This window comes from Lepisma saccharinum, chromosome 13 (assembly GCF_977018435.1).
Source record: "Lepisma saccharinum chromosome 13, izLepSacc3.1, whole genome shotgun sequence".
Lineage (NCBI taxonomy): Eukaryota > Metazoa > Arthropoda > Insecta > Zygentoma > Lepismatidae > Lepisma > Lepisma saccharinum.
In genome coordinates this window covers 82,026,715-82,042,177 of record NC_139241.1, presented here as the reverse complement: position 1 = coordinate 82,042,177, position 15,463 = coordinate 82,026,715, and the positions used below count along the sequence as shown (strand labels likewise).

The 15,463-nt window shown below is 35.3% G+C and overlaps 1 protein-coding gene across 4 annotated transcripts; it reads right to left on the bottom strand.

The window, feature by feature from the left end:
• Positions 1-530: 530 nt before the first annotated feature.
• LOC145997466 (uncharacterized) lies at positions 531-14,260 on the bottom strand. Of its 4 annotated transcripts, none has more exons than XM_083134542.1 (10): positions 14,127-14,260; positions 13,275-13,341; positions 10,762-10,875; positions 9,918-10,019; positions 6,365-6,448; positions 5,274-5,363; positions 3,746-4,741; positions 2,831-2,980; positions 1,446-1,929; positions 545-720 (listed from the first exon to the last, which is right to left on the bottom strand). In XM_083134542.1, the coding sequence occupies exons 1-9, from the start codon at positions 14,169-14,171 to the stop codon at positions 1,460-1,462; spliced, it is 2,118 nt and encodes a 705-aa protein (XP_082990668.1). In that variant the 5' UTR covers positions 14,172-14,260; the 3' UTR covers positions 545-720; positions 1,446-1,459. The 4 variants fall into 4 exon arrangements, with proteins under 4 accessions (XP_082990671.1, XP_082990672.1, XP_082990668.1 ...); XM_083134543.1 differs by having other exon boundaries at positions 2,837-2,980; XM_083134545.1 differs by lacking the exon at positions 1,446-1,929 and having other exon boundaries at positions 531-720.
• Between the last annotated feature and the right edge of the window lie 1,203 nt (positions 14,261-15,463).

Sequence of the window (15,463 nt, the reverse complement as noted above, 5' to 3'; positions counted from 1 at the left end):
AGGGGCAGAAATGCGAAGTAATATAAACGAACTGAATCAATCAATCAATCTGATCCCGGCCTTTGCGTTCTTTGTGAGTGTCCTTTCATCAATCATCAGTCATCCTCATCGTTGCGATTAGGCACAAGTGGAAGGATAGCGACGCTAAATAACAAAAATGCAAATATAAATAGATTGTACATTCTCTTCTCTTTGGTGGCTGATCAAAACTTGGTCCTTCCTTCAGAAGGAAGCTACAAGCTACCCGTGTCGCTTGGAACAGACACCTTAACAATTCTTCCAGTCATTGAGTCATAGTTAAGGGGAGGGAAGAATATATCCCACAAGAGATTTATTATTCGCAGAATTCACACCATACAAAGAAGAGGTTTGTTATAAGTTCACTGGACTTACAGTTAAAAGGAGACTCGAACCGCTGTCCATTGCGCCACTAACAGGAATCGATCCGGGATCCCTTGATTACACTAAGCTATCCAGGAGATTCCATTACAAGAAAAGTCTAATTAGAGGCTATAATCAAATCACGAGACAAATCAAGAAGCAGTATGTTTCTCCGCATTACCTTTATTTTATAACCTTTTCAAAAGCTAAGCACCGCTCATATTACCACAGACTATTCGCTTTACAAATTACAATGTGAGATGTAAATCCTTGCGAGACTTTCTTGTTACGGAATACCTTTGCTGCTGGTATCTTGGGACTTCGGACGACAGTCTGTTCCTGAAACAGAATGTTGATTTAAATGCATTTCAGGCATCCAAAACAATCATTTCCCTTAAATACATTCTCGAAATTAAGATTTCATTCCTTATAATTACAGTGCATTCGTTTTGGCTCTGGGCCGAGATTGCGCGTGACATGTCGCAGATGCCGGCATTTTCGTCCCGTAACGTCTCGCTTATTTACGCATATATCTTTAGCATGTAAAGATATATTTATACTGTATAACAAGTACTAACCTGTGTTATAAGAGTTGTTCAAAGTTGTTCACGCGCCATCTCGGCCCAGAGCAAAAACAAACGCACTTTATTATAAATGACTTTAAACTACGAATAATATAATATAAATGCAGGTGCAGGTCTGCATAATCCAATATTTTTTATAATTACAATATATCAAATGTGTAGTAATTTGAAACTGGTACATAAAAGCTCATTGTTTATAGTCATTTTAATTGCGATAAATTATACAGCAGAGAAGTGGTTCCTATACTTACATCAACTTGATATATTTTCTTGCTATTTTATCCACAAAATGTGATATCGATTTCGCAATGTTAAAACGATCAAGTGCAACATATAAGATCATTTTGGAAGACAGGTTATTTCATTTCTTCTATATATGTTGAAGTTTTCAATGCATATCTTCACAGTACAACTGGCACACAAACGATAGTACAATTCATAGAACGATTTCACAATTAACGAAAAATAGGTTCAACTTGCCTTGCAGTATGCAGTTATTCATCTGTCACAAGATCACTTTGTATGCCTCTATTCTCAAGTATATGCTGCTGATCATGGACACTTCTACGCAAAGCTTGAGGTATCTTCTTGCCATTATATATCCACGTTCCTTCATTCTCATCTACTTGGCGCGATATTTTCTTCTCCCTTGTTTTGTATGTGACCTTGTAGCCAGGAAACTTCATTGAACTATCGTAAGATATAATTCTTATTTCATCATTTGCATCATCGCTTCCTTCTTCTTCATAATATTCATCATCTGCTCTCTCTAAATAATCTCGTACTCTTCTTTTTAGGTTGCCCTTCTCTGTATTGGTTGCCCCTTGAATTAGTTCTTCTGTCATGTCCCGTTCATCTTTTATTTTGAGGTTTAAAGTCGAGTTATTTTCTCCACTTACAGCTATTAAAGAAACTGACTTTGTTCCAAACGTAATTTTCTCCTCTTTATCTTTACAACCTTTTCCTAGAAAAAATCACGTCAATGTACAAACTGTCCCTTATTAATTAGTATATTACGCTTGAAAATTTAATGTCTAGCTCTTTACTATAGACCTTTTTACAACGAAATAATTATGTGAGAAAACCACATGCGTCATAATTGTATCTGGTATAAGCAAGACTTGAAAAATTAAAATAGAAATTATAGGTAGAAAATGTACACTTAAAAATATCATAGATTAATGGATAGACTTGCTATTGACAATTAATCTGAGTTTTCCTTCTTACTAAGCCTATATTTGTTTCCTGGAAGATACATTTCTTGGTTCATGTAAATATGTATCTGTTTCTATCAAACTACTTTTCGTAGCCTTGAATGGATAAGATTGTTTTGGAAAGATCAGTATTTAATTGTAATTTCTCTAAAAAAAACAACCTCGAATACAGTTTCTGAGAAGAGACATGATAACAAAACATTTCATCCATTTGAAAAAAGACAGAACTGTAACAAAGGACCAAGTACATTTCTTATGGAATGCTACAGGTGATAATGAATGAGTACATTAACTCATTTTATTGCAGAACAAAAACTGAAAATAGCTTTTTGCTTGACATTAAGAATCTCATGGTCATGGTTGATTTGTTGGAACAACCTTTAAAAATATGACTTTTTTTTAAAAAAGAATTGCTTTTGATGATTTTGAAAAAATTGGATAAGTTGCTGATTACTTTTTGGCTATCCAATTTAATGAATCAATAATGTAGTTTAAATTCTATTTTAGTTCATTTTACTTAAATAAGAGCTCTAAATAAAAACATACGATCGCAGAATGGAAATAGAATCATACATTTTCTCCAGATATTCAACTATACTATAGTTAAATAAGGCTGCAACCATTTTTATAAAGTATAGAAATAATGCTTACGTTTACCTTCTTGTTTTCCTTTGCAACCTTCTACATCTTTCTCGCTACGTTTAAACTTTCGTCTTGCTTTATTGCCCATCTCATAACTATCGCTTCCATCATCCTCTATTGTTCCCTCGCTTTCCTCATCTTCCTCAGTTTCTGTAAGAGCTGGAAAATGATAATTCTAGATAAATTATTTTCTCCAAGATATGATCGTACCTAACTTATAAAAATATATAATTAGCAATAAATACCTATGTTTGATTGATTGATTGATTGATTTGCTTTATTTTACTTCGCTTTTTGGGCCACTTTTGGCTAATTTGCGAAGATGGGAATTAGTTATGATACGATGAAATTGATGAATGGACACTCACAAATATCCATGCCCAGGCCAGGATTCGAACCCTGGACCCGTATAAATACCTATGTATCAATATAATTGTTGATCAAGAATTAACAAAGAAATCGATTGCTTTATGCTTGCAGTGTATATGTGTGCGCGTGTATGTGTATACACTTGCTATAATGTTTGACGTCCAAGTACAAACACACAACACACACATACATATCCATATGCAACAACAAACACATACGTATCCAGTTCCGATTTTATAAAATGTGTTTTATAAAGACATTGATTTTCATTTTCTTTCTAAATATTATACATTTCCTAAAACTGAAACACCTTCTGATTCCTCGTATGTATCATATTAATAATTAGTAATAAATTGTTATGCATAATATGGGCTTTTTCAATTTGTACCTTTTCTGTAGATGAGTTTTCACGCACAAAATACATAGTTTTCGTGTATACATTCGCAATTGGGAATCAATTCTTGCAACTCTGAATTCGGCTGTGAATAACGCCAATGAAACACACACAATTTAAGAATTCCCCCAAAATGTAATAATAGTAGGGCGAGTACTTACCATTTTCATGTTGTTGTTTTTCACTCTTCGCAGGATTCTTTTCCAGAAGGTGATCTAATGATAACACGACTGAACTATCACCCTGTTTCTTCTCTTCCTTAGTGCCATATTTCTCGCTTTCTGATTTAGCCTTTCCTCGCGAAAGTGTAGATGCAATAGGTCTTCTCCTCATGCTCAATAGTAGAGCCCTTATGGCCTTCTGAACCAGCAAGTCTAGTTCTTCGTGGTTCGTGGCTGTTGGCTTTACATTAGTTGGAGGTGTGGTATTAGATGGTACAGAATCTCGTGCCTTGGTTTTGTTTCCTATCGCTTTATTGCTGCTCTGTGGGTTGGGCTTTCCTTGAGTAAGTTTAGTAGAATCTTTCTTCTTGTTAAATTCTACATAGTCAGTAGCTTTTGTGCCATTGGTGGTCTTCTTCTCATTCACCTTTTTACTTTCTATAATGTTATTAATCGAAGTCTCGTTTTTCGTTGCTGTCTTTGGGTTTTCGTTCGTACTGGAAGAATTTACTTTTCGGCACAATGGAAGATCCTGATGTTTAGTATCCACTGTATTCACACTCTCTGTTGTACCCTGGGGTTCTATCTCAATAGTCACCTTGGCTTCGGTCCCACTAGTCACCTGGGATTCTATCTCACTAGTTATCTGGGGTTCTATCCCACTAGTCACAATATGGTTCTGAAACACTCTTGCAGGAGGAAATGGTGTTGTATTTTCGCCTGATTGTGTGGTTTGAATATTGAGTGGAGGAGTGCTGTTGTCTCCACTTGTAACAGAAACTTCCTTTTTGTGTTCTGTCTCCTCGCTATGTAAGGTTTGGGTGTTGCTATCTAGAGCTTTAATTGGCTTTTCTGTTCCTTCAAGTGAAGCTGTAGAGACCGTAGATTGTTCTGTTACTTGTTCATTTTTCTCATCTGTATTATTGGTGGCTCGCACATCTATTTTGACATCGAGAGGATCAGGTTTATTTGTTGTGTCGTTGACCATTTTCTCATCTGGAATTAGCAAAGGAAGTCTAATTATTGAAAACGTTAAAGAAAAACATGTTGGGGAAAGTGTGACAAAACGGGGAGATTGCAAGTTCTGAGTAAAGTAATTGTAAAAACTAGCAGATGAGTCGCTAACAACATTTTATTATGAGTGGAGAGATCGCTATTGTAGTTGAAGTGGGTTCAGTTTAGTGAAGTAGCTAGGCTGATGTGTTTGGGTGGTGCAAATTTGGCGGTCCGCGCCTCAAACATGCCCCCAAAACAAAAATTTAACCCTTCGTTAATTTTAAAGAAAGGAAGAAAAATCTTGCCATAATACGAGGAGGTGTTAAATGAAAAACCTTAAAAGTCGGACAAAAATTATATGACAGACTATACGAAGTTCAAATTCACATGAGGTATCGACTCAAGGCTGCAACACTGATCAAGTGAGCTTCAAAAAATTCCATAATTTCACTATAATGTAATGCAAGAGTATGGCAAAAGAGCCAGGTGAAAATATATAAATAAAAAAAAATCCGAATTTCAGCTTTCTTACCTTCCATCTTGTTGGAAATAGTGATTGGAGATGATGCTGGTTGCAGGTTTAAATCAGCATGGGACCTTATATTGTGGATATTTCCAATTTCTGTAACAAATAGTTACGTTAAGAGTTAAATAGTTAGTTATGTAAATGAAATAAATTGTTAAATTTTATTTTCGTCAATCAAATTTGTACAGTTATTTTAATGATAACTACTATTATCCACTTGATATTTGACTTTGTCTTCCAATAGGCCCTTCATCTTTTATAAATGATACAAAATAGAAAATGCAAAGAAATAAAGAATTTTCGAAACTCTTTTGTATTTTGATCATACTTCTTAATCTTCGTGATAACTTCAACACTTTTTGCTGATTACCTTAAAGACTAAGACCTATCAAACTTTCTCTCTCTCTCTCTCTCTCTCTCTCTCTCTCTCTCTCTCTCTCTCTCTCTCTCTCTCTCTCTTCGTGGTTTGCCGCTTTATCATCCCATCTTTAGACAATTATATATCCAGGGATGAGCATAATTGGCTGACGGTTTTAAAATAGCGGAAATGAAACGAAAACGTTTCACTAGAGCATCTTATGTAAATGGAATAAGTTCTACATTTCTTTGAGATTAATTCAAGAAACATAAAATTAATCTGTACAGTTGTTGGAGATTTATTCAAACAACACAAACTGACACTAACCAAAAATAATGTCTTTGAAGTGATTCCCTTGTAATGCTACGCAATATTGGAACCTCTTTGTGAAGTTTAACATCACACGCTTCAAGACATCCTTCCCAATACTCTCAACTGCTCGCTCGATAAGACTCCAATACTGTGTAGCATTACAAGGGATCACTTCAAAGACATTATTTTTGGTTAGTGTCAGTTTGTATTGTTTGAATAAATCTCCAACAAGTGTACATATTAATTTTCTGTTTCTTGAATTATTCTCCAAGAAACGTAGAACTTATTCCATTTACATAAGATGCTCTAGTGAAACGTGTTCGTTTTATTTCCGCTATTTTAAAACCGTCAGGTAATTATGCTCATACATTATGTGATGTGTGTATCGTCTTATTTAGAGATAGTACATTACATGAGGACTCCATACCAACATTCTTCTTCCTCTTCCTTCGATGCCTTCTCCTCTTCCCCTTTAGATGATGTGTTCCAGATGGAGTTTCTTCAAATTTTCCTGAAATCAATATTTTATTATAGGGTAAGGTTATACATTTTCGATCACAAAAAATTAAATTCAATATAACTTTAAAAAAATAGCAAAATTACAGTTTTTGTGCCAGTGAAATGCTTATCTTGTCCTAAAGACGCTGGCATAACATGACACTTTTAGTTCTGCTACTGTAGACAGCAGAACGAAATTTAGGTTGGATAAAATTTGATTAGAATTGTACCTAGGTAGGTACAAATCTGATCACCGTGCGGTACAATTTGGATCAACATTTAGTGATGAAACAGTATCCTTAATATATACTACAAGTGCAGCTTCTTCTACTGCGTAGACCTACATGAGCAAAATAAAAACAAACTGCATGTTCTGTTAGTTTAATAACTCTGTTTGACTCCTCATCGTTGCATAATTCGAAATATAGGAAACGTATTTATAGCTATGCCTAAATTATTTTTTCTGTTCTCTTAATATTAGGCTACCTTGTAAGTAGTACTCGGATATTATATTAGGGAAATAAGTTTTTAATTTTTTGCAACATTACAATATTTTATGTAGCTATATTATTTTAAACATACTATGGTCTAAAAATATACAAAAGCAGAAAGATTTTAAACAGAAGAAGATCTTTATGTAATGTTTATAGACAGGTCTATTTTTAAAATGAAAAAATCACAAGGATTTATTGACGTGTGTTCCTTGATTTGCTGTTAGTATCATGAAAGGAAGTCCAACGTCAATCCTGGAAGGGGCAGGAACACCCGCTGTTTCTTGACGTGCCATCGTTACTTTGTTTTGGACGGTGGCAAATGGTTGGTTGGTTGATTTGGTGTTTTAAGTCCACTTTATGCACAGTAAGGCTAATCGGGACTAGACCTACAGTTTAAAGTGGGATCCAAACCACTTGTGCCTCCACCGAGTATCGAACCCGGGACCCCTTGATTACAAGGCGACGACGGAGGGTAGCAAATGGAACATGATAAAGTTGCGATGCTCCGCGTATAGATAAGTGTCCCTCTAGAATACTCTGCACGGCATTTTCGAGAACTCTGGACGAATACTGTTGATATACCTTCTTCGGTGTACGTTTGCGATGCATCTGTAACAATAAATTGAACAACGCATTTACTTACTTTGTGAAGTAATGTGTTGCACGCATTACGGATGGAAGTCAAACTGTGTACCTCGCTGATCGAAATTGTACCATTTCCGCCGATCGAATATGTACCACTTCGTGCATAGAAACAAATATTTCTGTAGTTCCCTTATCTCTCACCATATGACTACACATGTAACATGCTACAGCCACCACTTGCTTGTACCCGTTTGATCTGAATTTCGCTGTCCTACGTTCAAGCATAAACACGGGGCACGCAAAATGACAGGCAGACGTTGATATACAAAGCACCTATTCTATCTACAAGGTACTCACCTTACCATACAAAATTACGTCTGGTTCTCCGGGTTTTCCGTAGAATTTCTCTATGTTTTTGCATAACACACCTGACACCCCACGTAACAACTCTCAGTCCTCAAATCAGCGTTCCCATTAACAGGAAGCAAAATATTCGACTTTTTATAACGGGTGATTGAAATAAGTACCTATATCGAAAATGTACCACCCTACACTACCTTCAATGTGTTACCAATGTACAGTCACCGGCAATAAAGATGGAACACCTAGATCCTGAAATACTGGCTTCTCTGCATTGTGTTATGTGTCTTACCTAACTGTAGGGACAATGAGCCTATTTCTATATCAACTTTTCAATAGGAACTTCTGCTAACGCCGGAGAGTTAAGCAACACACACGGCATATTGCAGAGAAGCCAGTATTTCAGGATCTAGGTGTCCCATTTTTATTGCCGTTGACTGTACATAGAAGAAATGTTATAGCTATTTGAAAGTAGATTTTTGTAAAATCGATATACATAATAGTATCTCACACTTATTATATTCCAAAGTTATAACAATACACTACCATTATTTACAGAAAAGTTCTTAAACTTGTATAAATATAGAAAAAATATATGTAGAAGATATTATTAGGTTCATGTACTATGGTCTCCATGACAGCGAGGACTTACATTCATGAAAGATGATGGGAATCACGTAAGTAAACAGATCATTTTATTTTATTGATATATACAGGGCACAAATTGAAGCTTCATTGACTTATTGATTGATTGATTGATTTGTTGTTTTAAGTCCACTTTATGCGCAGTAAGGCTAATTGGGACTGAACCTACAGTTTAAAGTGGGATCCGAACCACTATGTGCCTCCAGCGGGTATCGAACCCGGGACCCCTTGATTACAAGGTGACGACGCTACCACTGCGCATCGGGGAGGCCCGAAGCTTCATTGACAAACGATCATTTATGCAAACACACTTATATATATATATATATATATATATATATATATATATATATATATATATATATACACACACGTATATATTTATATATGTATGTATGTACGAGGTCAGACAATAAAGTAATGAGAAAGATTTTATATTGTGAAAAGGAAACAAAATAATTGAATATGGCTTGTTTATTACTAAAAGTACATCCCTCCTGCATCAATACAGCAATTGGCACGGTTGGCCAACGATCGATACGACATCTGCAAGTCTTCATGTGGTATGACTTGAAGATTGGACGTCACAACATGTTGACTGGTCCTGTGCTCATCAAAAGTGCGTAATTTCAGCAGCAGCTTCACTTTCGGGAACGGGGAATAATCACAGGGGGATAAATCTTGGGAGTAAAGACGATGATTCAACACATTCACTTGTTTTTGGACTAGGAATGTATAGACAACCACTGCTCTGTGGGACCGTGCATTATCGTGGAGCAGGAACCAACTGCCTGGTTCAGAATACTGAGGTCTGATACGGTCAGTTCTCTTCCATAATCAATCCGAGCACTATGATAGTAACAACCAATTACACTTTCACCCTCTGGAACAATTTCATGATGAATAATGTCTTTGCTATCATTAAAAAAAAAACACAACATTGTCTTCACCCTTGGCTTTTCGAGCTGCATTTTCTTGCCTCTTGGTAAATTTAGTGACTTCCATTCAGCGATTTGTTAGTTCGTACAAGGACCGTAGTAAAATGCTCCGTTTTGTCCTCCACAACAATAGAATTCAAGAAATGTTTATTCCAGCAAGCAGTTTTCAGAATGTCCTTCATGAAACTTGATGTTCACTCGCTGCTCCATAGCTATTACGTGACTACACCCTTGCACCTCCTTCACGACATGGCGGCATAATTGCCAGCATGCCTATCGCAAGTTCATGAGGTGTTGCCAGGTTGTGGATTATGGACCACACTACATCAGGAACGCGTTACTTCAGAGATAGAATGCACATGTGGGACAATATAAAATCATTCTCATTGCTCAATTGTCGGTCCTCGTATGTATGTATATATATATGTATGTATATAATTAAAAAATCAATTATGCTCACCTGTTTCGAAGTGTGTTATCTTCGGTCTCATAATACGAACCTTTATAAATTCTTTTCCTTCATCCTTGACCTCATTTTTACTATCGTCCTTTTCTCTTCCCTCTTACAGAGAATAAGAAATATTATGAAGTAGGGTGACAGATAACATTAAGAAACATTAAATTATGGAAATAAGAAATAAAATTAAAACTTCCGTTATCTGAAGGGCCAAGGGGAAAAAAAACAGGTAAGTCAACTTTCGTAAAACTCCAGAAAATGAAGTTTTAATTGCGAAACGTTACTGAACATGTAAATAAAAAGGTGCAAAAACCATGTGCATTGATACATGGAAGTGTCAAGTGTATAAAACGGAAGAAACCATATTGTATAGTCCAATACAGCATCAATAGCTCAGAAAATGACACCACTAGAAAATCAACTTACCTGCTTTTCCCCCCTGACCCTTCATCTGTTAATATAAATTAAGTCATGTGTTCTTACAACTAAAACGAAATATTCACCATTTTAAATTAAAACAACAAGTACCACTTTCAAATTGTTAATGCAACCACAAAGACATTGAAATGCTAGCGTAGTTTCGTTTTGTCGCATACTTTGTTCTACAAAAAAGTTAAAATGAAGCGTTATATGTCTATATGTGTATGGACATATGTATGTCCTAAGTAAGTATATAATATGATCATCATCGTCCTGGGTATATTATCCCAACATTTACCAGTAACGCATAGTTATTATACTTTGAATGACTAATATTATATTTTAATTATTGTTATGTAACTTACTGCAGCATATAAAATATTAAATAAACAATAAAATTGTGTAAGAATTGTTCTTTATGTACTACCTTCAGAGAATGCAGGTTTTACAAGATGCACTGCTGTGGATTGCTTTTTATGTATGTTATCTACATCTTCACGAATTTCATGCAACGTCTCAGCATTTCCAACTTCTGAAAGACCTGTGAAAAGTTAGAAATGTGACATTAAACAGACAGATCAATCAAATGGGGTTATTGTACAATATAGAAAAGAAACATAATCTCAAAATATATGGTGTTTAGCTTCATTCACTGCAGGGGCGGCTCCAGGGGAGAGCGAGGGGGCGCTTGCACACCCCTTAGTTTTCTTCCGCACCCCCTATTCAAAACCTATATTCTACCGAAAAGATTACCTCTTACAGTGTCATATTATGGCATGTCGTTGTCATAAATTGAGGGCCGAATGTTAGGTACTGAATTGAGACTGCTGTTATTATTTACAACAGGCAAGCATTAATCCTACTCTCAAAGAGATGTGCCATTTATTTTCCTCTACTGTCGGCATTCTATAAAGATCAGCGGCTGTTGTCTTTATTTCTTCAGAATTGTTGTTAAGAATTATTTCTTCTTGTATTTCAAGTAGTCTGTTTGTGTTTTTCGATACATGTATGTAGGTCAGTGTCAGTTGTATGTTTTGCTTTACACTGCTGATACACGGTTTAATTGTCCGCCTACTTGTTCTTCCTCTTTTCTTCAATTCGCATTCGAACAAAAATGTCAGTTGCTTTCAAGTATCATCATTCATCAGGTATTTAACGCGAGTTGTACCATGACGATAATTTCCTCGCTAATTCGTTCTATTTGTTATACATAGTAAATGTACCATTTCAGACTTTTTCAAAGACTGTTACGAAGGAGCCAAAAATTCGCGAAGAAATGTTATAGTTCGTTGTTGGGGATACCACGCATCTGGGCAGACGGAAGATTATGTAAAACGAACGCATATGAAAAGAGGGGTAACAAAGCAACGGGACATTTTTGCAGTCCAAAAAGAGTGAATTGATAATTACATGAAAGTGACTACATAATTTCATATTTTGCCGGCCTCCCATGGCGGAGTGGTTAGCACATTGCACGCTACGACGCCAGGGGTCCCGGGTTCGAATCCCGACCTGGGCATGGATGTTTGTGAGTGTTCATTCATCAATTTCATGATATCATCACTCATTCCCATCTTCGCAAATTAGCCAAAAGTGTCACAAGAAGCGAAGTAAAATAAATGAAGTAAAGCAATTTCATATTTATTGTGTTATTTTCTTTTTCAAATTGCAGAACTTTAGGTTGCGTAGTAGCGATTTCTTTCTTTTACCCAACGCACAAAAACTAAACACTCAGCAATTGTTGTCTGTCACCTATACAACGTTCTTGACATATGATTAATAACTGAATTTTGTACCTCAATTGGTTGTGCCTTGTAATACCCGGCGGATGCACATAATGGTTCGGATCTCATTTTAAACTGTAAGGCCAGGCTCTATTAGCCTATATCTGCATAAAGTGAACTTAAGACAGTGGATGTCAATCAAAAAATGTACATTTCAGTCACAGTCATTTATGTTAATTATTATAAAGGCCTTGCAGGAACATGATAACTTCAAACTGAAAGATTTTTTTAGAGAGAGTAAGCAACACTATTAGACCCCTGTCCATGAAAAAATGCCTTGACTCTACATGGAAAAATCCTCCAGTCGTCCATATATGTCATTGGCCTCCCTTGAACAAGCTGTTCTTTCCAAATTTCCAAACGTCGTTGTTGTGCTAAAATCAGCCAAAAATGAAGGAAGTCACTGCTATTCTTCAGTTTCATTAATTAGCATACTATCATAGATGCCTACTAAAAGTTGATTGATATTTGATTTAGGGACTAAAACATGCATGCATATTTCATGTTGTCTGTATTTTCAACGTCGCACCCCCCTCAGCTCCCCTAGACGATTAAACCTAGCGCCGCCGCTGATTCACTGTGAAAATTATATGAATATTATATGCACAAACATACAAATTCTTTGAGGAATTTAGGGTGCAAGAAAAAATGTGCCTTGCATTGATTGTATATGCATTTTTGTGTATCTTTTAAAATATAGCAACAGTATTATTAATATTAATTTTCTACTCTCTTCTAGCGTATTGAACATATGTCTCATAGAGAACTGGAGCATGTGTTATTCCGTAGACGACATGTTTTTAGTACAGTTTGCTTCTTTGCAAAATAATACAAAAACATTTCGTAATCTCTCAGTTAATTATTTATTTAATGCAAACATGCAAAGATTCAACTTGTATGTAAAGTCAGCGGAAAATTGACATTGTTGTGTAAACTGCTATAATTCTGCTTTTATCAGACAAGTCAGAGAATGGTAGAAATAAATAAAAATAGAAAAAACATAGAAAAATCGATGGAAAATTAGTTTCTTGGGGTAAGTTGTTGCATGTTTTTCAGTAAGTCACTGACATGACAATTTCCATGTGACTGTTCAATTTAAAATTATTTATTAAAAAGTAATTACAATCTAATATCCAAATACGCTAATGGTGTTTACCTGTTGTTACTGAAGATTGATTCTTTTCATTACTCGCAGGAGCCGAGTCTACTTCTATAGAGGAGACCTTTATTTGAAAAGAAATAGTTCAATCAAATGTGAATGTTAAATACTAGCAAATTACAACTATTTCATAAACATTTTTAACAGAATAACTCTGTCTATATTTAGGTAATTTTGCATAAAATTAATTGCAACGATAAACCATCTATGATCAAACGATAGAAAATTTAATGAAGGGTAGGAGCACAAAATATTTTTCTAAAAAATGAATGAGATCAGGGGTAGAGTTGCTTAGCACCAAATGGGGTTAGGGAAGAGGCAGAAACTCTGATAAAGGGTAGTAAGCGGTCAAAGTAAACGAAATTTTCCAGAAAGTAAGCACTGCCAAATATTTTCAAAATTGAACCAAATCGGTGATACTGCTTTCTGATTTTTAAAATATGGAATTTGGATTTTGCTCAGAATTAATTCTTGAACACGACATATGATTTCGTAACATTTTATTTTTTAAAATGAGATCTCCTGGACCTCTCTATCTGCTACACAGCCCTTAAAAATACGTTAAAAAAATATGACTTTTTACTCACGCCTACTAAAACAACAATTTTTCAAAAACTGTGGAAAGGGAATTTGTTTTGGCTCAAACAAAAACAGGCTGTGAAAATTTCGTCAAAATCCAAAACTATTACGGTCAGCAGCTATGGTGTGCGATTTGACATGGAATGCCCACTTACATTAATGCATTTATTTTACAAAATTATAATTTAAAAGCTCCGTAATTTACTGTCTTATTTAGCAATTAATATAATTATGATGAAATCCAATATTTTTATTCTTTAAAAAACTTACCAAGAGAGCGAGAAGACAAGCTGCAATAAATTGAAAGGAAACCATTCTACAATGAGTTCAATAATATTTCTCTTTAAAATTGTTTTTTAGAAGCATGTTGTGTTTCTAGAGATATCAGAGCGCTCAGAGAAATGTTTGAATAATTGTAGCTGTGTGTGGAAGGAGACCTGAAAACAATATTGTAATACATTTTCTCTTTTGTACTTGTTGAATCCTGAAATCATATCAACACATTAACATCGACGTTGATAAGAATTCTTCAGCGTGTGCGTTGTAATTTTATCCCGCATTGTACTCTGGTATGCTTGTCACATTGTTTCAAAACTTTAGCTTCCAAATTCTATGCAATTAATGAAGCTACTACACAGTGGCGGCGATTAGGGGGCGGGCAGTTGCCTCCACCTTTTTGACACTTTTTCTCCCGTATTATGCCAAACCTTATCTACCAAGGAAAAGTAAACTGTCTTTGTCCCCCTAGTTTTGACACCTTGACCCCCCAATTTTGAAACCCGATCGCCGCCACTGCTACTAGAGCATACTATTGCAATCCATATGATAAATATTCCGTTCCTGATGTTAGTTTTGATACGAAAAACAATAACAACCCAGAAACAAATGAATATAAGCAATTTGAAGCTGAATTTATTATACGAAAGCACATAGGCTACATGCTTCGTTAACATTAATCAGGCACTTAATGTTTTTCCCTTCTTTCTATTTTGCTCATTAAACGTCGCCTTTCCATCTCTTGGGAAAATCACAACGGTGAGGATAATTGAACAAACACAATGATACACCATGCTTTAACCAGGGTTTGAACCTGTGGCTTCGATTGTGTTACAAGTCCACCACGGAGGCTGAGATCTATTGCATTTCTCAGAATTCCATACCATTTTATTTTCCAAAATATTATATATACAGGTACACATACACGCGTTGTAGTTTTGCTCATGCGAATAGAGCTGTTTCCTATCTAAACCCCAAATAATTGATAATTAATCCTTTAGTTGAAGAAAATTCTGCAAAGCTCCACGTGTAGGCTATATAGCGTGCATGTGAATACATACGCACATATCATTTAGAATTTTGTGCATTGTAAGATCTCCTCCTTTGGTAGTTAATATGACTTTACCATACATGTAATTTTGTGAACTGAAAGAAAGTGAAATAGAAACTTAGTCACATGCAAATTATTCACTGGTCGTCGGCTTATTTGAAATTTATAGTTATCAATCGAAACTGATTAATACCCATGAATCATAAAATCTATTATGCAAATATTTTATCAGTTACACAGCACATTAATTTGTGTTTAGATCTTCAATGAAATAAATATG